Below are 25,604 nucleotides of genomic sequence, written 5' to 3' on the forward strand. Positions count from 1 at the left end.
GCTGCTACCCGCCCACCCACCTCCCTCCCGGCACACCCCAGCCCTCGTCCCTGTCCCTCTCACACTGTCTTCTCAGCCACATCCAAGAAAGAAACCAAGGGAGAGAAGATCTAGGATGGCAACCTTTAAAATTTACAATAATAAAATTACAATTTTGAAAATGCTTGGTACCCAAACTATGGTGTCACATTTTCTTGAAGTAATTACAAAAGCTCGTGTACCTCTCTGCACATGGCAGAAAAGCAAGAGGCAGTCTGGGTGGACAGAGGGCAGGACACCTGTATTTTCTGCTTTTCACTTGGTTGTATTTTCCAAATTTTCTACCAAGAGCACCCATTACTGCTCAAGCAAGAAGAGGGTGGTACCCGTCGGGCGCCCTAGCCTGGGGGTTTAGAATGCACCGTGCCCCCTCTCAGAGGGCCCTAGAGCCCCGCTTCCCCAGCCAGGCCGCCCCAAAGGGCCACGTCACAAGCACAGCCCACACGTCCTCATTTGTCCCCGAGAGGGCCTCGCCCCCGCACCACCACCTCACACGACAAACCACGAACCGCTTGGACGGTCGCCTTGGTCCTTCCTCTTCTGGGACCGCCCGGCGCTCCTGGTCCTTGACCAAGAGAAAAATGCTCCTTTTCGTTTCTTCTCGCTGTCCTCATCTCCCAACTCTTCATTCAGGGACCGTCCTGATTTCGATTTTCCATTCAACTGCCGTCAAACGGAAAACGTCGTTGAAACAGTGTGAAGTTAATTTAATATCACATGAAATGCATGGGGAAGGGAGCTGGAGCAGGCCGCCAAGACACGTGCTCCGCGGGAGGGTCCAGGTCCCTCAAGGCCAGAGGCGCAGCCCCACCAGCCTCTCCAGAAATGGCAGCTGGAGACCCCCGCCCTGACCAGAGCCTCGGACAAGACGCACGGGAGGTGCGAGTGCTAAGAGGGCCTTGCATTCCCTGCGGGTGAGGGGATAAGCCAACAGGGGCATCTGCTGTCATCTCTGCAGAACAGCTTTCATCTGGGGGGGGCCAGCACGGCCGGGACAGGCACCTTCTTTGGCGTGGACGTGTTTGAGTGGTCGGAGCTGACGCTGTGCTTGGAGGTGGGGCTGCTGGGGACCTGCTGCGCGTCGGGCAGTGGGCGGCCCTCCACCTCCGCCAGGATGCACTCTTGGTACAGCGGCGATTTCAGAAAGCGAGTGTAGCTGTCGAACTTCATCAGGTTGAAGATCTGCCGAGGAAACAGCGCTGTCCAGTGACACACTGAACCGGACACTTGGCCCTGAAGGTGCGGGGCGGCGCCGGGCCGCACGCGCAGCAGGGCCTGTTCCCAAAGCCCCTCATCGCCCCTGGAGTTGTTGCCCAGGCTCCTTTGTGTCTGATCACACTTACAACACGCCAGCCCTCGGGGGCCGTGCTTATGATCAGCCAGTTCCAACAACCCACACAGAGCCAGCGTCTGAGCGGCCTCAGGACAGCCAAGGTGCAATCTTGGAGAATCTTTACTTTGTTAAATAAGAATGAAACCAAGGGCAACTGGAAACCTAAAGGAAGTGAGACCTGTCTTGAAAATACCTTCCTCCATTTTCTTAAACCTCATTCATATGACTCAGCAACAGAAGTAACCCCTGCTAAGGCCAGTGGACATGTGCTCTAAAACACATTAAGTCCAAGGCACACTTTTCATCACAGTGACGTCCTAAAACTGAAAAAAATCCAAACGTCCATCGATCTCTATGTATATCACCGCCCACGAACCTGTGATGATACACAGATGCATAAGGGAGAGTGTCAACAGTCAGGTACACCGCGGTGGGGACGTCCTGCTCCAGGGCCCTGCTGAACCCTGGCTCTGAGATGGAGCCCAGGGGCTGGAGTGGGGCGGGGTAGGGGTGGGGGTCCCACCAGCACTCTCCTCGCAGTCTGGTGCCTGCGGGGGGTGCTCTCCGGGACCCGAGTCCTCTGCCCGTGCCCCGGGCAGTCACCTGGAGCTGCTGCTCCTTGAACATGTCGGGGTGCGGGGCGCTGAGGATGTCGTCCGCCAGCTGGGCCTGGCTGTCGATGTTGACCGGCGTGGTGGCTTTGCTGCTCAGGAACTTACTGAAGATCTCGCGGGCCCTGTAGGAGAGCTGACGGGACAGCACGTGAGTGGGACATGCAGACCACACACGTGTTTTCTGACACGGGTCCAGGCAATGGAGACACATTTTCTTGGGGCCTAATAAATATTTCTTGCTTGGATAATAACTAAAAGTACCAGCCAGTATGAAACTTTTCAATAAATCAGCTCCTCTCCAAATTTTGTCAAAGCGCAATCTGAATGTTCCAAAGACCGAGGCTGTGCTGCTGCTACGGGGGCATCCGGGTGCGGGCGGCGCGGGTGCTGTCGCATGGTGTGGTCTCGCCAAAGTGGGAGGGAGGTCCGGGCAGCACGGAGCGTGAGAAGCACAGAAGAGGCCTCCTCTGACGGAGGGGCACAGGCTGCCTCAGAGCGGGTCACGCCGCGGGTCAGCACCCACACCAGCGGGGGCTCACCTGCCCCCGCGCAGCCTGCAAGGGGGGCCGTATGGATGGGCATCCTTAGGATGGCCCAGGGTTTTCTCTTAAATCCCCTTCCACACACGGAGTGGCAGCACATGTGCTGAAAGTTTTAGGGCCATTTATGCAAGCTATGTTTAGGCAAAATTAAATATCATATATATTAAGAAACATTCTGAAAAAAATTTTTTTAATCGTGTGAAAATATTTTTACACGGACTTTTCAAACTGCACTATGTGTGAACCTACGCTCAAATCACCCTGCCCTTTAACCACTCCCACTTCCCAGCCGGAAGAAACGTACCTCTTTTTTGTCGTGTGCGGGAACATGATGAAAATATTCACAGGCCTGCCAGAATAAAATGTTTTCTTCACTGAATTCCTTCCTTAGAAAATCCTAAGAAAAACACCATAGATTAACCTTCACACAATCCTTGGAAAAGGGTACGTCAGTAGTGGCGGTGGGACCTCCCTCCTCTTGTGCTGTTTCATTATTCCCACTTTATTCTTATTTTCATCTTTCACAGAAACCAGGGGTGCCAAGCGCCTCTCCAGACTTTACCTGGGAGCGAACTTAAAAGCTGCCCTCACTGGGACCACTTGGGCCTTCCCAGCTGTTTCCTTAGAAGCTGAGCAAGCCTTCCTAGTAGCCGGCCCGGCTAGCAGGCAGCTGCTACCAAGGGCTCACAAGAAGCTCTGATGCCCCTCACAGCAGAGAGAGGCGCCCTCCAGCCCCTGGGCCTGAGCGCCCGGGGTAGAAGCAGGAGGACGAGACGTCTGCCCTGCCCAGCCCTGCCCTGGGGCCGGCTGCAGGAGGTGCCCGCTGCCCATCAGACTCACAGAAAAGTAGCGAACTCCGAGCGGGTCCTGCAGAAGCCGTTCGAAGGACACGGCCCAGCTGGCAACCCTCCGCTCACGCAGGCGCCGGCAGCTCTGCACGCTGGGGAGGCTGGCATTGCTGCTCAGGCTGTGGTTGCTCACGCAGTCCTTCAGGTCGGCGCCGTTCAGCTCTGTGGGGCCAGCACAGACCTCACTCACCTGCGGGCCTGTCCCCCTCCTGCCCACGGGGCCCTCACCGTCTGTCTTCTACAGGAGGTGCGTTCAGCCGACACAGTGCGGCGAGTGCCCACACTGTGGACGCATCGTTCTGGGCACCCTGGGTACTGGGCCGAGTGGGAACGAGACCGAACCCACCTCCTGAGGCCGTGCGCGCGCACACCCGACAAGGATGCTTGTCACAGGTCGCGGCCGCCCTGGCCGCGGGCACAGCAGGGGCTCCGAGTGAGTCCACCTGAGGTCGGGACGGGCCAGGAGCCAGGGCTGGGTGACAGGTGGGCTGAGCAGAGAGAAAGGGGCACCGGTGGGGTTCCCAGGACCCGGAGAAACACGCACTGTCGCTAGGTGCGCCGCAGTGCCCAGGCAGGGAGCTGAGGACCAGGGCACACGGAACCATCTGGAAATGCTCTGCTTAGACCCCGACACACAAAACTTCCCTGCGAGAACAGCTCTCGGTTTTGTGCGTATGTGACTGGAAACCCGCTCCTCAACGCGCGCTGACACACTCAGAGGCAGGCGCACGCTCACACACGCTCACACACGCACCCTGACACGCTCACAGGCAGGCATACGCTCACACTCTCCTCCTCTCTCTCCTTGGGGCTGGGGTCCTGGAAGACCCCACGTCTTCACGTGTGATTTGTGTCCAGTAACAGGGGCAACAAAGGACTAAACACCACAGACTCCCATCCCCCCAAATTAACCTCTCCTCCCAACACACTTCCCAGTACACATTCTATTAGAACCAGACAAACTGAGTGTAAAGGTTCACGTGGAAAACCAAACACGAAATGCTGGAAAACTACACAAAACAAAAGCACGGAGGCAGGGCCAGCCCCACCCAATGTTACATACGTCGCACGCCGCATCCTGAACGATGCCGCTGCAGAAGCAGACGTGCCACTGGGACAGGACACAGCCGGATCACTCAATACATGCTACAGGGTCAACTGTGACCAGCTGGAGAGTGACCAAGTGGGGGGTCTTGCGATACGCACTAGAATAAACGCCACATGGACCAAAGATTTAAACGTAAACAGTGAAGTCAGAGAAATACTAGAAGAAAGCATGGGACAGTTCTCTGAGATACCTGAGTGAGGGCATCCGGCAGGCTCCCGCCCAGAGCCGTCAGAGACAGACTTGAAGCCTCTGTGTGTGAGAGCAGACGGCTGGTGCCAGAGGCAGTGGGCGGGGTGGGGGGCAATGTGGGTGGAGGGATCAGCGGGTACAAACGTCCAGACGTAAGAGAAACAGGTCCTGGGGATGGACGGCACGGCACGGCGAGTGTAAGCAACGACACTGCATCGCACGCGTGAAAGGAGCTAAGAGAGGAGATCTTGGAAGTTCTCACCACAAGAAAGAATTCTGCATCTGTGCCCGGTGAGGGGAGTCAGCTAGACTCACTGTGGCCATCATTTCACAGTATATACAGATTCTGAAACACTATGTTGTACACCTGAAACTAACAAAACGTTGTACGTCAACTACACCTCAAAAAAATCCAATCAAATCTCTGTGAAAAACACTGTGAGCTAAGGCAAAAGACAAACAAGAAACTATGGGAAATACACGTAACACACTACACAGCTGAAGGACTAATTTTCTTTATATTTAAGAGCACCTACACATCAGTAAAAAAAAAGATCAATAAACCAAAGGAAAGTGGAGGAAGAGTATGATCTGTCACTAAGTAGAGGCTTAAGATGCCGCCAGCCCCGGGGACCCCCACACGGAGCCAAAGAGAATGAACCGTGAACCAGCGTCTGGGGCAGCATCAGGGGCCGAGCAGAGAAGCTTCCCTGCTACGTTTCATGCTGATAAACAGGGTCATCCTCAAAAGATGAAAGTCTATTCTAAAAACACTCGGTAAAGTATGAGCACCAAAACATTTTCCTCCAGCTTTTTCCCCTTAAGGCAATAATGGCTGAACTGAGAGTTGAGGGATGAACAGAACTTAACCGACCTCAGGAAAGCGGGAAAAGCCTTCCACAAGGGGACAAGCACGTGCAAAGGCCCTGTGGCAGAAGAAACACGGCTCACAGACCGTGTGGCTGTGAGAGCTGGCAGGCAAGGCCAGTGCGGCCGGGAGGTGGGCACCCAAGCTGTGTGAATTTCACCCTGGAGGACAGCGATAAACAAGGGAATGTCAAGATGGGAGAAAATATTTGCAAACAATGCAACCGACAAGGGCTTAATTTCCAAAATATATAAGCAGCTCATACAACTCAGCAACAGGAAAACAAACAACCCAATCAAAAAACGGGCAGGGCTTCCCTGGTGGCGCAGTGGTTGAGAGTCCGCCTGCCGATGCAGGGGACACGGGTTCGTGCCCCAGTCTGGGAAGATCCCACATGCCGCGGAGCGGCTGGGCCCGTGAGCCACGGCCGCAGATCCTGCGTGTCCGGAGCCTGTGCTCCACAACGGGAGAGGCCACAGCAGTGAGAGGCCCGCGTACCGCAAAAAAACAAACAAACAAACAAAAAACGGGCAGAAGACCTAAATAGACATTTCTCCAAAGAAGAAATACAGATAGCTAATAGGCACATGAAAAGATGCTCAACATCACTAATTATTAGAAAGATGCACTTCAAAACTACAATTAGGTACCATCTCACACTGGTCAGACTAGAAAGTCTACAAACAATAAATGCTAGAGAGGGTGTGGAGAAAAGGAACCCCTCCTACACGGTTGGTGGGAATGTAAGTTGGTGCAGCCACTGTGGAAAACAGTATGGAGGTTCCTCAAAAAACTAAAAATAGAGTTACCATATGATCCAGCAATCCCACTCCTGGGCATATATCCAGACAAAACTATAATTCGAAAAGATGCATGCACCCCTGTGTTCACAGCAGCACTATTCACAATAGCCAGGACATGGAAACAACCTAAATGTCCATCGACAGGTGAATGGATAAAGATGTGGTACATGTATACACACTGGAGTACTGCTCAGCCATAAGGAAGAGTGAAACCATGCCATTTGCGGTAACATCAACGGACCTAGAGACGATCATACTGAGTGAAGTAAGCCAGACGGAGAGACAAATATCATATGATATCACTTACATGTGGAATCTAAAGTATGACACAGATACCATCACATCTATGCTAAAAATAAAACATTCCGTTAATAACAATAATAAAAAAGAAGGGACTTTTTGTCCTCCTGGCTGCACGTGGAGAGCGGCCAGCAGAGGTCCGGCTGAGGCTGGATGGTGAGGACAGGGTGGGGGGCAAACTGCAGACACAGCAGCTGAACCCATCAAGGGTGTTGCAGCTTTTACTTGTCAAACAAAAGGTGTGTGGATTCCAACACGCAACAGGCAGAGCGATGTAGACCAGGGCACACAGGACACGAGGGAGGCGGGGGGTGTGTGGGCAGGCTTCCCAGGTGCCCACCCCTGCCCTGCCCAATGCTGCAACTTTGTGGAGGGATTGAGTGAAGGAAAAATGAGCGTTGACCGAATACACGTGTTAAGGGAAAGACGACCCATATACCAATTCATTTTTATAAGATTTAGCCAATATGAATTATTTTTGAAGACTCACAGACCAATAACTGACACTTTGAAAGTGTAATCGGTAAAGAAACGTTAAACGTTACAATTAAAAACAGAAAGGACGCCCCTGGCCGCTCATTGTGGGCAGCGCGGCTCAGCCGGCCAGCGGCAGGCACACCCTGAGGCCTGCCTCTTCTGATGCCTTGGTGGGAGCAAGGCGGTTCCTGCCGTGGAGTCTTAGGGGCACTGGTTTCCTGCACAGAAAGATGCGCTGGGCCTGAGAAGGGGCGGGGGTGTGGGGGGGTGTGGAGGGCTGGGCTGGGCTAGCCTCTCCTGGGAAGAGTCATTTCCGCTGGGGACGCAGGCCCGGGACCCCAGCTCTCATCTGACCCACGAAGTCAGAAAGTTATCGTGCGCTGGCTCCCCGGGCCTCCCCACAGGCTCCTTTTGTTTCTTCTGCCCGACACACCCACACTGTTGCTTCTGGGACCTGAATGCCTGCTCCCTGGGCATCAGGAGCTCCGAGAGGGGACAGCAGTGACCCTGCAGGAGCAGCTCCAGGGCCAGACCACGCTGCCTGAGGCCGCGGCCCCGGCCGTTTCCCTCCACCTCGGCCAGATCTCTGGGCATGTGCACGCCCCTCAGAGTGGGGAAACTAGAGACAATGCCCGGCTGCGCAAAGCACGTCAGTACACAGCTCTTGGCATCGTGAGATCTGCTGGTGAATCTCTAGGTGGCAGGTTCTTGCAGAAGAACGTGGAGAGCCATGCGGTGGGTGCAGAGCCCCTCGGGGATGACAAGATCCTAGCACTTCCGTGTGTCCATGACACCGGAGAGTCACCTGGGCCTTGACAGCCATTGTCAAGTTCTGAATTTCATAATTCACGCCACCTTTAAACTCACTCTGGAATTGCTCTCGACACAGAAAACAGTGCACATGTGTGGGAGGACTGCCCTTGAACACAAATGAAATTCCTTCGAACGCCAGGATTCCTACCCCAACTCCAAGGCCAGAACAGGTGATGGAAGAAACCCCACTGTGTCTAAGCCACTGCCTGAGTCTCTCTGGGGTGTCAGGTGCTTGGAAAACAACACACTCATCCTCCAGCCAAAGAAAAAGACGTCCATGGAAGACACCCCACATCCCACCTTACAGCTTCACTTTAGAGAACGTTTCCTGGTTTCTGTTGTCGCAGTTGGTTTTCTTTTTTTCCTTTCAATTCACCAGTTTAAGTCAGAGAAATGCTTTCCTGGTGAGAAAGTTTTTGAAGTCTGTTTCAGATCTGCTGAAAACTAGGAAAGCCACCACCTTTACATTGGCCGGACAAACATGCAGGTTACCGTGTTGCAAATAACTTGAAGAATGCCTTACTATTAACATTTTATAGATAATTCTGTAACTCAAGGCTTTCACCCATCATTATCTCACCAGAATATCTCATCCAAACCATAACCTCCAGCACTTTAAATATTTAAATCACAACTCAAGGTCAGGTAATAGGGCTAACTGCCACCGGCCTCCAAGCGGACGGGCCCCCTCGGCACACATACCTGGAGACCGCGCAGTCTGCCTGCCCCCGCCAACCACGACAAGGCACAGACCAGAGGGACTTTACCTGGGCAGAGCCGATAAGAGCCACTGTGATGCCATTTAACCAAATACTTCCAACCATTCACCGCAAACCACCCCTCTGAATCCATACCAGGGTCAGCCAGCACAGCCCCCGGGGCCCCAGGCTCGGGCCACACACAGAGACATTGTTGCTTAGCTCACGCTCCCCAAAGAGGTAAATTAGTGCACTTTCTCCAGAGATCCCAGGCCACAGGCTGACAAAGGCGAGTCTCTCCCTTGGAGCTCACGGAGAAGGAGCCACCAGTATACTTAACACAAAGCATCACAGAAGACGCATCCATAATTTAGAGCAGACCTTTAGCCTGCTGCTGCCGACGGATGTGAATTATTTAGCGGGCAGAGCACAGCTCCAGAAGCTGTTCTCAGAGGCACAAATGCTGGGGCTGAAGCCCCGGGGGCCTCTGGGCATTTGTTTTCTGTTAAACTAGCAGTGGCAAAGGAAAAAAAAAATACTTTTTATAAGAAAACTCTTAATTTCCCTATTTAAAAAATTGTAATCCCATAAACATAAAACTTATCTTTTTAATGAGAAGGTGATCACCAAAATTGCATAGTATCAGGAATAAGTATTCACTAAGTAATAAGCAACTACCCCAAACTGAACCACTTTTAAACCGCAAGGAGCACTTTGAGGTCAAAGCAAAGCATGCACGTGGCTGTTCCATGAAAGCTTTGTTTATAAAAACTGGCGGGGGGCTGGATCTGGCTCTCAGGCTGAGCCGGCGGCCATAGATCCTTGGATGGACACTGCTGCATAAACAGCTACAACTAGGTGACATTTCTGTTCAAAAGGTGTTAAATCGATCTCAACATTTTCCAAGAAAACAATGCAGGAAAAGTGCTTAACGATGCAGCAGAGCCCCAGTGGGTCCCACTTTCCTATGAATGTCCTTTCTGACCTCACGTTTCTGAAGTGCAGCCATCTGCCAATGAGGCAGCAGAGCTCAGGGCGCGCAGAGGCAGAGTCAGGCCGGGACGTGGGGTCCCAGTCCCTCTGCGTCGGGCCCCTCATCTGCCCAGGGACTCAGGCAGTGCTCAGAAAGGCAGAGCTACTAGCACAGCTGATAAACTGGGGAGACAGGACTTTGAACGAGGTCCGAAAACACCTCCACTGGACCTAAAGCTGCCCCTTTCTTAGAGCCACACGTGCCATCCTTTGGGGGCAGCTTTTAATTTTGATATAAATTAACCTTGCAGAAAATTACAAAAACAGTTAAAGGAACTCCCATACACCCTTTCCCAGATTCACTGGCCGTCTACATCTTGCTCTACCGGCCGTGTCATCCTCTCTCCTCTCCCCTTCACTCCCTTCCTCCCAGTCTCCTTCTCTAAACACACACGCCAGTAACTTTTCCCAAACTATTTGAGATTAAGGTGGAGACAGCATACCTCTTCACCCCTGAATACTTCAGTGTGAATTTCTGAAGTACGGGGACATTTTCTTTCATGACCACAGCACAGCCATCAAAACTGGAGAAAGTGACACAGTCCGAGTTCCAGTTTCACCAACGATGTCCTTTCTGGCTATTTCCCCGTCCAGGGTCCAATTCAGGATCGCTTAGTGGTTGTGTCTCTTTAAAAGCTCCCGGCCTGGGGCTTCCCTTAGTGGTGCGGTGGTTACGAATCCGCCTGCCAATGCAGGGGACATGGGTTCGAGCCCTGTTCCGGGAAGATCCCACGTGCTGCGGAGCAACTAAGCCCGTGCGCCACAACTACTGAGCCCGCGAGCCACAACTACTGAAGCCCATGCGCCTAGAGCCCGTGCTCCGCAACAAGAGAAGCCACCGCAGTGAGAAGCTCGCGCACCGCAACGAAGAGCAGCCCCTGCTCACCGCAACTAGAGAAAGCCACGCGCAGCAACGAAGACCCAACGCAGCCATAAATAAATAGACAGATAAAGTTATTTTAAAAAAAGAACTGATAACGCATACACTGCCAAAAACAAAACCACTAACTAGACTTTAATCTTTGTTTACAGTTCTTTTTGAGATAAAATCCACATACAGTGAAATATACAGTCTTAGGTTCAGGATTCCATGAATTTTAGCGTCACGTCATTTACTTTTTTTTTTTTTTTTTTTTCAAAGCCCACGTCATTTACTTTTTAAAGCCTGTACTTGCTCATCAAGTGAACTGGTCCACCTTTCAAAGCAGGCCTTGAGAATATCTGCCATATGGCCATTTCAACGGTAAAATTCAGTTCTGGGGGAAAACCCAGGTGGAGACTCAGGCCCATGAAGGTCATTCTGGCTCTGGGTGGCATAATGCAATAGACTGCATGGGCCTGGATATCTTTACGTCTTGGTTTTCTCATTAGGGGAGAAATTAACAATTGCAGGGCTTGGCACAAGAGTCCAAGTTAAGATCTCTACAGCACGCATCTAAATACTGAAAAAATATCAAAGAAGCTAACATGCTATTAAGTAAGATATATTCCATTCTCCTCTCTTCAAACGCCCTGGAAGTCTAGGCTTGAACTTAGAATTCTGGAACTTGCCCGAGTTCTGCACTGAAAGGTGGATGCACAGGGAGGGCTGCCCGGCCCTCCCCCCACCCCCGCCCTACCCGGCTCAGCTGCACGTCCAAGTCTGCCACGTCCTGCCCACGCCGCACAGTAGGCTCCCTGAGAGTATTCACTTCATTCCCCAGCTGCAGCCCCGGCACGTTTGACAAATTTAAAGCAGCAGGCCTTTTTTTTTCTCAAAGCAATCGCATATGGAATCCCTGTGTGTGGGCTGGGCCACTGGGAAGGAAGAAGATACAGACAAGAACAGGTGGGACAGACCTCGGCCGCGCTCTGCTTGACCTGGTGCGGCCTTGGGCAGGCAGCCTAGCACCTCCTTCGTGAAAGATCTGCCACTATTTACAGAGCCCTTCTGACGATGAGAATGAAATGTCTATGGAGGCTGACAGCACCTCCTCGGCACAGAGTCTGCAAACTATTGATCCACCAGCCCATTTTACAAAGGAAGTTGCAGAAGTGTGAAGCCCTCCTAGACCAGCCTGAGATTAGCTGGTGAAGGTGCTGAGACAGCGTCCCTGTGCTCCAAGGGACGCTCCCAGTGTCACCGCCCATGAGCTCCTGGCCAGATGTCACAGCCCTGGAGAGCAGGCAAGCGCCTCCCAGGTCTACAGGGCAGCACTCAGTGTACAGTATCCTTCCATATACCTCCCAGGGCCACAGGAAATGTGGGCGCAAACACCAGAAACCTAAATGCTGAGTCTTTCCTGGAGTCACTACCAGAGAGTCGATTTATAACTGTTCTGGCAGAGCAGAGCAGAACAAACTTTCCGTGTCTGAAATGACACAAGTCCTTCTGGAGACTGAAATGCCAAGCAGATGGGGGTGAGATGCTGGGAGGGCTCGCGAGGCCGTGTGAGTGGGCAGAACCGTAGCCAAAAAGGGTCAGCGTGGGAAGTAACGCGACATGCAAAGGGGACGTGTCACTTGTCACATGATTGCTCAGGATTCAAGGCACAGTGCTAGCAACTGTGACCACACGTGGGCTGCCCACTAGCCGGCATCTGACCACAGGGGGCCTCCAGGACTCACCAGAAAGGGACGCGGGACGCTTTTCAAAGATTAGCCCTAATCAAATTCATTTATTATGCTGATTTGAATGAAAAAAATTCACATTATTCACTTACTAATTCCTTAGTGAATTAGTGTATTTCATCTCAGTGAATAAAATACACACACTCTGTGAAGACCTCGTTTTATTCTGGGGCCAAGAGCCGCACGTGAAGTGTGAACCCTCCAGCTGTGGCCTGACCCTGTCTGGAGGCCACTGCTCGGTGCAGAAGCCCAAGGACCCCAAATGGGGGCTCCACAAGGAAGACTCAAAACTGGTGCTCACCCCTGCCTGCAGACGAGGCACATGAGACTAAAGGCACAGCTGCAGGCGCCAGGCCTGCACTGAGACCGTGTAGGTGGGGGGGCAGGCAACGGGCACCCTCCCCAACAGGACAGGGGGCTAGTGGGCTGACCATGAGAGAAGGAAAAGGATCAAGGGGATGAGATCATCAAGGACGCACGGGGCAGGCACCACCTTCATCAGGGATGGCACTGGGAGGTCACTCCTGTCAGTGGAAAAGAGGTAATACCGAGACACAAGAGAGACTTACTTTTATGTCAGGTGTAAACTGTGCTTTCTGGCTATGGCATCCATAGCCTGGGATTCCGGAACAGTTATGATTTCACATAATTTTAATAATGAAGATAATATGTCAGGTGCAAAACTAAACGAATGTAATACCTGTGTCTTTTATGTGACTTGCAAATAAAGCAATCAAATTCAGAAAGTCATTTGTCCCAGACTGGCCTCCAAAACTCTGGTCACCAGGCTGGCTCCTGAGGGGTCCTCACCTCGCCCCCACCTCACCCCCACCTCACCCCCAAAGAAGGCAGGCAGCTCTCCTGCCCCTTCTCCTGCAGGAGGCGGTGCTGAGCGGTGGGGCTCCCAAAGCCCCACCCCTGGTCTGGATGTCTCCAGTGGGTGGCGCTCAAGGCAGAGGTGACCCAAATTGAGGTAGCATCGACAAACTAGGGGTCTGCAATCTTCAAAAGCGGCGTGAATGCGAAAAACAAGTGAGGAAGGAGGAACTGTTCCATTGAAGGAGATAAAAGAACCATGACAACTAAAAGCCAAATGTAATTCTGAACTGGATCCTTTTACCATAAAGATGACATTTACTATGAATTGGCGAAATGAACAGAGTGTGAGGATAAGACGGTAGCAATGTATCGGTGTTAATTTCCTAATTTTGATGGCTGTATTTTGGTTATGCAGGAAAATGTATTCATTTGTAAGAAATTCACTCTAAAGTATTCAAGATGGTAAGGGTATCATATCAGCGACTTACTTTCAAATGGTACAGGAAAAGTTCTTTGTCCTACAGCTGCAATTTTTGAAAGTCTGAAATAGTTTCAGACTTCGAAAACAAATTACATGGTGCAAAAAATAAATAAAAATAAAGGTGCGCCCTCTCTCCCCCCGCCTGCCCTGAGGGTCTGCCGAGCCTGACTCTTCTATGGAATAATAATAGATCAGGGCTCCACTACACGGGGGAACCCAACAGCCTCCATGTTCTCCTCCTCAGACTGGACGGGCCGTTAAGACGAGTAAGAGGTAAATGGGGCCACCCCATCCTCCTCATTTCTCAACATACATCTGTTGAAGGTCTACTTTGTGGCAAGCTCTGTCCTGGGAGCCAGAGCCTCCAGCCCGGCTCTACCTGGCACAGCTGTGGTGGTTCACGGTGTGGGTTCTGGAGTCACACTGTCCTCCCTGTTCTGTAATGCTGCAGTCACAACCGTGTACTAATGTCACAGGGATGCTGTGAGAACTCCACTCCTCACCAAGTCACCTCACCTTTCTATAAAGCCACAGTAGTAACTGTATACTGGCATCCTAAGAGTATTGTGACAAGCAGTACCAGGCACACAGTAGGCATTCAATAATACTGCTTGGATAAATAGATCACGTGTTCCAAATACAAGCTAATGAGATGGCACAGGCTGAAAGGCATATAGCTTCAAATTATAAACATCTTGCACTTTTAATGCACAATTCATAAAATCTTTTCTACTTAAAAATTTTAAACATAAAAAATAAAATCCCTTATTGATCATTACCTAAAATTCTAGTCCTATCTCCCCTCCCTAGAGGAAACCCACCTAATTAATTTGGTGTTGATCCAAATTTTTTGTTATGCTTTTACGAACGTATATATGTTTCTATCAAAACAATGTATATTGTTTAGGAAAGCTGCTACTTTTCATCTTCCTGAACTCCATTAGCTCTAAAAGTCAGGCCTGGCCATGTGACTGATATGCTGTGGGTTTTCTAGTTAGATGAGAACGTCATTTGTAAATAATGATTATTTCGTTTCTTCCTTTACAAGTTTTAAAATTTCTCTTTCTTGCCTTATAGTGTTGGCCAGAATCTCCAATATAATGTTAAATAGTTGCTAAGATATGAAACATCTTTGCCTTATTCCTGGGTCTAATGTTTAACTATTAAGTATAACTTTAAAAAAATGAAATGGGTAGAAGCAGACTCACAGGTATAGAAAACAAACTAGTGGTTACCAGTGAGGAGAGGGAAGGGGGGTGCAATATAGGGGTAGGGGATTAAGAGATACAAACTACTGTGTATAAGATAAGCTACAGGATATAATGTACAACACAGGTAATATAGCCAATGTTTTGTAACAACTATAAATGGCGTATGACCTTTAAAAACCGTGGACTACTATATCGTACCTGTAACTTATATAATATTGTACATCAACTATACTTCAATTTTTAAAAAAAAGGAATGGGGACTTAATTTTATTAGATACTCCTTTGCCTCCACTGTGATAATCATACAGTTTTACCCCTTTAATCTATTAATATAATACAATCTGCTTATGTGACCGTGATATTCCTTTATTGAAGTGTAAGCGCCATGAAGGCAGGGACTTTGCTTTGTTCACCAATGTATCCCCAGTGCCTGTAACAGTTTTTAGAAGAAAGTAGGAGTTCTAAAAATAACTGTCGAATGAATAAATGGTGACTTGAGTGGAAAATCCTCTAATGTTAAATTATCCTTGCACTCCTTGAATAAACCTCACTTCATAAGGATGCATTTAAAAAATGAAAACACTGCTGGATTCAATTTGCTAAAATTTTATTTAGGAAGTTTCCATATTTGTTCACTAAGTTAAATTGGCCAGTAATTCAATTTTGTGCCACCCTTGTCCGGTTTTGGTATCAAGGTTATGCTGGCTTGATACGAGCAGGGTAGGGTAGCTTCCCATCTTCTATACCCTGTGTGGTAGACCACGTTAAGTCCAAAATATTTGCTGCCCCTGCTTGCGGGAGGGTTACCCGTGCCCCCCACCTCAGTGTCAGGCTTGGCCTTGTGATGTGACAGAGCGTAGCACGTAGTGCTTGGGAAGGAAGCACTGCCCGGCTCTGTCACAAGACTCACAGTGTCCCATAGAGGAACTGCTGCAACAGCGAAAACACGCAAAGTAAAACGAGGCCAAACTGCAGTGGGTGTATAATGTAAGTAAAAAAGAAATTTTGCTTTCTTAGAGCCACTGTGATTTTGGAGTTATTTGTTATTTGCAACATCATTTATCCCAAGCTGATCGATATACTCACCTATAAATTGGTTTGGGCATGTTGCCTTTTGCGGTGCAGATCTTTGACTTCCAGATCATTTTTGCTTATGTTGATTTATCTAACCAAAGTTTCCTTTTCTTCTTAGGCCAACCATATTTTCCTAAACGTTGTCCAACTGACCTGGTCATCAGATGCATTAGTATAAAGTTATTCGTAGAATTTTCCTATAACTTTAGTTCTCTGTTATCTTTGAAGTCATCTTTGTCTTCTTTCTTCTTCATTCTTAATGTTTTTTCCCTCTTTTTCTTGATCACACGTACTGAAGACTTATTTTTTTGTTTTATTAATCAGTTATATACTGCTTGTTTTGTTTTCCGTTTTGTTAATTTCTACTTTATGTTTTTCCCTACCTTATTTTGAAAGCTTATTTGCTGTATTTCCCAACTTTTCTTTTCTATAATATACACATTTAATGCTACAAAATTTTCTCTGAAAACCACTTTGACTATATCCCACTGGTGTTAATATGTAGCACTATAATTACTGAACAGTTCTAAACTGTATTATAATTTCCATCTTAATTTTCTCCTTGACCCATGAATTATTTAGAAATATAGTTTTAAACTTTCAAATGTACAGTTTATTTTGTATTGTCTTTTTGTAATTGACTTCTATTTAATTACCCCGCAGACAGTAGATGTGATCTGTATGCTATAAATATATTTTTAATTTGTAGCAACTGCATTTCTGGAGTAGAATATTGTCAGCATTGGTAAATACTTCATGTATCTTTGGGAAAAAAGTGTACTCTCTGTTGGATGTAAAATTTTATATATATAAAATTTAAGTTGTCTGTTTTATAATTCAAACATTCTGTGATCTTACTCTATTTCTTATCACTTGATTTCTTAGTTTCTGAAAAGGTATATTATAGTCTTCCCCTAAGAATACTTGTCCACTTTTACTGTAGTTCATCTAACTTTGTTTACAAGTGAGAGACTCTATTTTTGGTGCACACTGCCTGCTTTCCTCTTTTTTTATTGTTTTTTCACTTGAATTATTTTGTCTGGTGGTAATATTGCCATACCAATTTGCTTTTTCCTTAGTATCTACCCAAGAAAATAATTAATTTCATTTAATTTTTTCAATCTTCCTGTGTCCTTTTGTTTCAAAATTGAATTTTAAACAATCTAAATGGAGAGTTTTCTCCTTTGATGTCCTTTCTCTTCCACTGCTCTTATAATCTTCTTCAGGGCCTGTCCTAGGCTCTTTTCTCTATGTAGTTCTTCTAGGCAATTTTATCCACTCCTAGTACCATTTATATTGGAAATGCAATTAAAACAGCAACAGTGGTATTGACAATAATAATGGCAGCTATCATTTGCGTAGCTTTTCATTATGTGCCACGTACTGTTCTAAATGCACCACAGGTATCAGCTCCTGTCATTCTCCCAGTAGCACTGTAAGATGGGTCCAGGTACCCGCCTTACAGACAGAGAACTGAGGTGGCCAGCTGGTGGCAGAGTCAGGGTTTAACCCAGTCCATGCTCTGACTCGTGTGTCTTATCACCTCTCACGTCTCCAGCCGTCTTCCAGTTCCCACTTGTCTCATAGGTTTGAGACTTCTCTTTTCTGCATGATCTCTAATTACTCAAGCTTGCCAAGGCACTAAAGTCCACTGGTGGATTGATGACCCTTAAGCTCATGCTTTCCAGGCCCAACCGTTTCTGGCATCCACACTCAGTTACCCAACTGTCTACACCACATCTCCACCTGGAAATTGCGAACCATCTCAAAAGTCACGGGTCCAAAGCAGAGCTCTTGTTATTGCCCTGCTACCTGTATCTCCCGACCCTGCTCCTTCCCACCCCTGCCGACGTGGTGACCGCCCCCCAGTGGAGGTCTCCTCACCCTGCGCTCTCCTCACAGACACAGAGTCTTCCTCTCTCAGGTCTCCACTACCCCGGATGCTCCTTCTCGGCTTTTTCCTGGCTCTTCCCATCTCCCCAAACTCACATGAGGGACAGCCTCTGCTCTCATCTCAGGGCTCGGCTCCGCTGGACTCGCGGGCCTCTGGATGGACCAGGCCCTGCCGCCCGCCTCCATCTCTCCCACCACCAGCAGCAGCACATCCCGCGACAATCCGCCATCTCCCAGAGGCGAGCACGGCCTGTCCACCAGCCTCTCTCGGATGCTCGGGTCACCTTACACGCAAGTCCCTGCAAAGTCTTGTACGTTACAAGGCTTTCCCTCCCTTCTCTGAACAACAGCATCTGTTTGAGGGTGACACGTTGGCCTGAAGTAATCTCGATTAATGCTGGTTTTAGATACTGATAAGAGGTCACTCATCTAAAAGAAACAGTTTTTTAAAAGGCAAACAAAGCCAGATTTAGTATTTATTCCTGGGGGAATGACCTGAAGATTTTTAAAGAGCAAGACAGTAAGTGGCTACATAATGAAGATCACAAATGTACAGTCACAAAACAATGAAAAAACCCAACCGCCCTAATATCAATGGCTGTTAGTGGCTTGTGCTACACTTCCAGTGAAAGCATCATACACAAACTCCAAAAGTGCTGTATCTCCACCAGCTCAGACAGAAAGAAGCAAAGGTGACTCTGGAAAACTGGCAGCGACTCACAGATTGGCTCCAAAATGTATAAGAAAATGCAAAAGGCCTGGAATAAGCAAAACCATCCTGAGACTACACAACCAGATCTCTGAACGCACGACAGAACGACAGTAATGACGACACGAGGTGCTGATCCAATGACAGAGAGACCAATGGAACAGAAGCTGGAAGCCAGAAACAGACCCACAAAATATACGATTACCTGATAAAGGTGCTGCTTCCTTTCAGTGGGGAGAGGATCGCCTTTTCAATAAATGGAGCGGGATCAACTGGGTCCCAGACGGGAAAAATGAATCTTGTCCCCTAACTCACATCATACACAAATATCAGCTGCAGATCATCAGAGCTTTCAATACAGAAGATGAAACAATGATGGCTTTACCTTCATGAACTTGGGAAGGGCAACGCCTGCTCTAAAAGGATATAAAAAGCATCACAGAAAGGGAAAATGATAAATTGGATGATACAAAGATTAAAAATTTTGGTCATCAAAAGAGGCCACGAAGAGGGCTTCCCTGGTGGCGCGGTGGTTAAGAATCCACCTGCCAATGCAGGACACATGGGTTCGAACCCTGGTCCAGGAAGATCCCACATGCCGCGGAGCAACTAAGCCCGTGCGCCACAACTACTGAGCCTGCGCTCTAGAGTCTGTGAGCCATAACTACTGAGCCCACGTGCCACAACTACTGAAGCCCACGCGCCTAGAGCCCGTGCTCTGCAACAAGAGAAGCCACCACAATGAGAAGCCTGAGCACCTCAATGAAGAGTAGCCCCTGCTCGCCACAACTAGAGAAAGCCTGCACACAGCAACGAAGACCCAACGCAGCCAAAAATAAATAAATTAAAAAAAAAAAAGAGAGACCACGAAGAGAATGAACAGGTAAGCTGTGGGGGAGCTCACCTGAATACGTAAATCCAATGTAAGAATCATATCCAGGATCTATTTTTCAAATTTCCTACATACCAATAAGGAAAAGTAGATGATCTAGCAGGAAAATGGGCAGAAGTCTTGCATGAGCACTGAGTTAAAGAGACAGAGATTAGAATGAGGCCAGGCCAGGCTGGAATTTGCAGGTACCAGGAGGAAAGTTAGTGAAGAAAGAGCTCCAGAAATCTCAAAAGAGACCCCTGGAGTCTGTTGCTGAATTCTAAGGTGTGTGCACACGGGGCGAAACCCATGAGGCCAGGCAAAGAAGAGCTGGGAGCTGCAGGATGAACGTTCCCAGAACTCACACAGGGTTGTGAGATTTCTGAGTCCCCACTAGCTCTGCTTGAATGCCTGGCCTTCAAAGGAGACCCCATATGTGTCAGGCTGCAGTAGTGGGCTAAGCTAGCTTACAGTGGAAGCTACTTTAGATTTGCCCTAGAAAAAAAAACACGGAAAAACAAGCCTCAAAGGGGCCAAGCCAAGCCCCAAGTAGCTTAACTGCCAATTAAAACAAAGCCTTATACTCTTCAAGGGAAGACAACAAAATCCTGCAGCCAGTCGAAAATCACTAGACATGAGAAGATGCAGAAATGTGACCCACGACCAGGAGAAAAATTAGGCAGTAGAACAGACCCAGGAGTGACAGCGAGGATACGTGAGCAGTGAGAGACTTGAAGACGCTTAAAGATGTTGTAAACACGCTCTAGAGTTTAAAGGAAAGCGTGAATATGTCAGGAGAGAAGTGAAGGGTTCTAAAAGATCTGAAAGGAACTTCTAGAGGTGAAAAATAAACCTCTGAAATGAATAGTCCACAGGATGGAATTAACAGCATATTAAACACTGTAGAAGAATAGATCGGTGAACTTAAACACAGAACAAAAGAAACTATGAAGCATATGGAGGAAAAAAAAAAAAAAAAGACTGAAAATGAACAAGTCTCAGTGGCCTATAGGAAAAACCCAAGTCCCCAGAGTGGGAGAGGGGTAAACAGTATCTGACACTCAACACGCCCCAAACAGCAGATACACAACAAAACCAACCCAAGACTCATCATAATTAAGTTGCTGAAAACCAGCGAGAGAGAAAATCTTACAAGCTGAGAAGGCAGGCCCAAAGGCATCTACTTTCTCTCCTTAGTTTTCTTAATCTGCATAAAAGCTGCTTAGGTAGAGCTCTTGCAAAAAGCCACTGAGCCCTCCCCAACCTCAAGGTCGACTTCTAGACCTTTCCCCTAAATTATTTTGGCCAATCAGATTTTCAACCCGATCTGTGTAATACTTTCTCTGAGCAGCTTTATACCTATTCTCCTGAGAGTGAATCTAATAAAATTTTCAAGCCATTTGGCAAGTCCTTAGGTAAAAAGCTTCAAGCATTTAAAACAATATTATTTTAGTAAACTCTTCATTGAAGTGTAATACATACCAAAAAAGGGCACAAATCATGAGTGAACTCGTGTGAGAGGCAGAACACGGGCTCTGGCGGGAGCTGCCTCAGGGTGACTGCTCCCCTGACGGGACACACGGCTTCCCAGACCAGTCTTTACACTGCTCTGCATGCTACGGTTTCCTAAGAGACGCTTTCCCCCCAAGAATCAAACTAATCCATCCCCTTGGAGTGGAAGGAGACACACCTGCTTCCGGGTGGGGCCTCTGGGGGGAGGATGAGGAACGCACACAGGAGGGGGTCACAAAGGGGACCCCCCCCTCCACAGTGACTGCAGTGCTTTGGAGGAAAGGCCTCAGGCAAATACGCCCCAATGTTAGCCGGCGTGGCTTCTAGGAGGAAGGTACGTGGTCACTGGTTTATTACTTTTGAACTTCTGTTTGCTTGAAAAAAATTTCACAGTATAAATAATTACTAATAAAAACTCTCTCCAAATATCTTGTAGAACTGGAAGGAAATCAGCACACTGCAAAGAATCTTGGCAGAAATCAAGTCTCTATCCTTCCAAAAACTAAACTCCAAGTCTGACTAGTGTTTACAAAATACTTAGTACTTCGTACCCTATAAATACACTATGCAACTCTGGGTATAATTTTTAGGTTCAAAGCAGACCATAAGGTATGTTACAATATATTAAACCGAAATAAAGACTTCTGGTTAAAACAACCCCTCTCACACAGCAAATAACAAATTAACATTCCATCTCTACTAGTTAGCAAACATTTTTGAAAATGTGCAATTAGGCTGCACTGTTCTTCTGATGAGGAAAATACGGCGTCACCAGAATTCTGTACAAATACCCATGACACCACTCTGAAACCTTTACATTTCTCCTTCTCTTTCATAATTTTACAGGATGCAAATTCATTGCCAAAAACACTAGAGATTATAGTACCTCATATTTCATTTTTAAAGATTTTTTTTTGCTGTGGACCAATTTTAAAGTCTTTACTGAATTGGTTACAATATTGCTTCTGTTTTATGTTTTGGATTTTTGGCCGCGAGGCACGTGGGATCTTAGCTCCGCGACCAGGGATCGAACCCACACCCCCTGCACTGGAAGGCGAAGTCTTAACCACCGGACCACCAGGAAGACCCAACACCTAGTATTTTAAAGAAGGGTGCAGTTTAACTCCCTCAATTAACAGGCACGTAACCCTCACCACCAGGCAGCTGCTGTAAGAGCCCCGGAAGCGGCCTGACGCGCAGGGCCCGCTCCTGCACCGCAGGGCCCACTCCTGCACCGCGACCCCACCAGGCAGGCAGAGAAGGTGCCATCAGGCCTCGAGAAAAGACAAGACACAGAGAGAGAGAGGACGGCGGCCTGTGAGCTTCCTTCCATGGCCGCGGAGCGCACGGTGTGAGCGGATTGGGGGCGGGCGGCTAGCCAAGAGCTGCCCGGGGGGAGTCAGCTCTTTCCAGAGAATGACCAAAGCAACAGGAGTTTTTCTGTGCTTTGATGTATTCTCTCACACACGATGGTGTTAAGGGAGAGACCCTCTAAACCCCAAACACCTGAAGCAGTAACAGTCACTTCTGGAAACCAAAGTTTACTGTGAACTTTAGTAAAGCGTGAGGGAAACAGAGCTGAGAGGCAGACCTGGATGGAGGGCTGAGGGTTGGACTTAGGCGAGAGGTGGGAGGGGTCCCAAGGCTGGAGGTGGGGAATGAGGACCCTCGGCTGGAGATGACCCAGATTGTGCTCACCATGGCTCCCCGGGTGTCCAGCAGGGTCACGGAGCGGGCAGAACCGGGAGATGTGGGCCCGCAGCCGTGCCCACTGAGCTACGCTCAGCCCTGGCCAGGTGTGTACAAACTTTTGGGAAAAGAGCCCTGGTGGGCCCTGGAAAGCGATCTGCTGGGCCTGAGACCACTCACCACCCAGCACCTGGAGGAACGGTTGGAGAGGACTGGAGGCTCTAGTCTGTGACGACCTACTTTGCTCTTTCGTTTCCTACTGAAAGTTATTTCAAAACAAGACAAAACAAACCGGCACATGGCAGCTGCCCAGGTAAGTGTGGGCAAAGTGAAGACGAGCCACCGACTCTCCTTTCCCCACGTCCAGCACAGGCGGGGGCGGGACAGGGGGATTAAAAATCAGCCACAAACTTAGCAAAAGCAACCAAAAAAGACGGTACAGTCTGATGCCATAAGCTTCAAACAAGAAAAAGAGGAAGAAAAGAAGCCAAGAAAAGAGAAAAAATGAAAACGTTTTGACAGGTTCTGAGCCTAACCCATCCCTGAGTCCCCAGCAGGTGTCCTGGGGAAGGAAGGTGCACCGACAAAACAGGGAAAGTCAAGGATACACCCTTGTGGGTAGAGCCCAACTAGTGCTGAGGGTGTCAGCTCAGGCAGGAAGGACACGGGAGCTCAGCACTGTGGTCTCTCTGGGCTCAAGAATGTCAGTGCCAGAAAGCACAGTGATAAGGGCCATGGGGACTGCTGACATCCACAGATGGGAGGATGACATGATAGATGGGTAAATGGGTGGGTGGGTGGATGGACAGATGGACGGATGGATGGGTGGGTGGATGGATGGGTAGGTAGATGGATGTGTAGATGAGTGGGCGGACAGAGGAAAGAAGGTATAGAATACGAAAAAAGCAAACACAAAGTCTGGTCTGGAAGAAAACGCAGCCTAAAAAGCTTTAGAAATTCTTCATGTTCTATGAGAGAAAGGGGAGAAAGCACAGTTGATGAAACAGATTGAGGACAAAATCAATACTATTACAAAATGAATAAAAAGTAAAAGAAGAGGCAAGATATGTCTGAAAAATCAAATTAATAACATAGAAAAAAACCTTTTACAACTAAATTGCCTTTGAGTATAACTGACTGACTTTCTCAAAGGAGAAGAGAACACTCTTGGGCTCTTAGAAACCTCCCTGGTGAGTGAGAGCAAAGAGGCCGAGGGTCTGACCTGCTTAACGGTGGCCACGTGGTCAGAACTCCTTCCGAAGATTTGCAAACCTATCTGATAAAGGATTAATAAACATAATACACAAGGAGCTCATACAACTCAATAACAAAAACCCAAATAAGCAGGTTAAAAAACGGGCAAAAGACCTGAGGTGAATATATACTTAGACACAGAAGACATACAAATGGCCAACAGGTACATGAAAAGATGCTCAACATCACTGATCTCAAGGAAATGCAAACCAAAACCACAATGAGATGTCACCTCACACCCATTAGTCGACAGCCTTGTCTATTATCAGAGACAAGAGGTGAGTGCTGGAGAGGGTATGGAGAAAAGGAAACCCTCCTACACTGTGGGTAGGAATGTATATTGCTGTAGCTGCTGTGGAAAACAGTATGGAGGGTCCTCAAAAGAATTAAAACTAGAACTACTATAAAATCCAGAAACTCCATTCCTGGTTATTCATCCAGATGAAACAGGGTCTCAAAAGATATATGCATCACCATGTTCACTGCAGTGTTATTCACAATAGACAAATATGGAAACCAGTTAAGTGCCCATGGAGGAACGGATAAGGAAATTATGGTGTGTGTGTGTGTGTGTGTGTGTGTGTATATATATATATATATATATATATAACATATAATGGAATATTATTGTCTTAAAAAAAAAGAAGGAAATCCTGCCTTTGCAACACCATAGATGAACCTGGAGGACATGCTAAATGAAATAAGCCAGACACAGAAAGACAAAAACTGTATGATCTCACTTCTATGTGGGATCTAAAATAGTCCAATTCATAGAAGCAGGGAGTAGAACGGTGGTTGCCAGGGACTGGGGGGAGGGGGACATGGGGAGACATGGGTCAAGGCGTGAAAAGTGTCAGCTGTGAGATGAGTAAGTACAGCACGGTGACTATAATCGTAGTGTTTTGTACACTTGACATTTGAGAAGAGAGTCGATCTCAGTGTTCTCACCACACACACGACAGGTGCCTATGTGAAGTGACAGATGTGTTAATTAGCTTGATTGTGCTGATCATGCCACAATGTGTATGTACATCAAAATATCACACCATATACCTTAAACATACAATTTTTTTATCAATTATACTTCCATAAAGCTGGAAAAAAGTAAAATAATTTTTAAAAGGGAAAAAGAAAGCCTCGCGTAGGAAGCGGTTACTGATATCAGAAGTGAGTCCGAACAACACGCACAGGTGGGTACCGAGCACGACCTAGGGCGCTGGCCTGGCCTATAACCGGTTTCTCTTTGGCTGCATCCCACAGCCCAGGCTTATGACGTAGTCCTGGTCACTGAAGGACCACTGGCTCGACACCACATACATACTCAGCTGCTCTCCACGCCGACTGTAACTACTGATGGTCCTAACCTGCCAGCACATCTCTCAGCTACCAGTTACAAAGGAACTAACCAGCAAGCACAGAGCCTCCACCAGACCCCCGTCCCCCTCTCCCAGTACTGAGTCCCGGGACTGAGCCGGCTCAGGCAAGGCCCAGAGTTTATGGAGCCAACGTCAGTGCCCCAGGCTGGTGACACCCAGGCTCGGTGGCCAGGGCTCCTCAGCTGCCAGGTGACAAGAAGCCCCACCGCTCGGCCTTCCCTGTCACTTCCTAACCTGCCAGACCCCTTCCTCATGTCCTATCGCTTGGCTGAAGTTGTACTTCGTTGGAAAGGGGCAGACGGAGAAAAGCAGGGCAGACAGATATAAAATCAAAGGCCGTCTCCATTCAGAAAACAAACAACAATCAAAGAATGCACGTCTTTCATCTCAGATATTATTTCTGATTTCAAAAGGTCCCGGTTTTTATGTTAGAACAATAAT

General features: G+C 48.2%; 1 protein-coding gene across 1 annotated transcript in view; it reads right to left on the bottom strand.

Annotated features, from left to right (window-relative positions):
* The window catches only part of LOC112399786 (regulator of G-protein signaling 12-like), a 95,430-nt gene that overhangs the window by 22,146 nt on the left and 47,680 nt on the right, over window positions 1–25,604 (bottom strand). The window contains exons 5-9 of the mRNA XM_024745156.1: window positions 3,369–3,538; window positions 2,833–2,925; window positions 1,976–2,119; window positions 1,042–1,221; window positions 549–702 (exon numbers count right to left, since the gene is read on the bottom strand). Of these exons, the coding sequence (XP_024600924.1) occupies window positions 549–702; window positions 1,042–1,221; window positions 1,976–2,119; window positions 2,833–2,925; window positions 3,369–3,538 (741 nt within the window). The remainder of the gene's footprint in view (window positions 1–548; window positions 703–1,041; window positions 1,222–1,975; window positions 2,120–2,832; window positions 2,926–3,368; window positions 3,539–25,604) is intronic.

This window comes from Neophocaena asiaeorientalis, unplaced genomic scaffold (genome assembly GCF_003031525.2).
Source record: "Neophocaena asiaeorientalis asiaeorientalis breed wild unplaced genomic scaffold, Neophocaena_asiaeorientalis_V1.1 scaffold65, whole genome shotgun sequence".
In the NCBI taxonomy this organism is placed as follows: domain Eukaryota; kingdom Metazoa; phylum Chordata; class Mammalia; order Artiodactyla; family Phocoenidae; genus Neophocaena; species Neophocaena asiaeorientalis.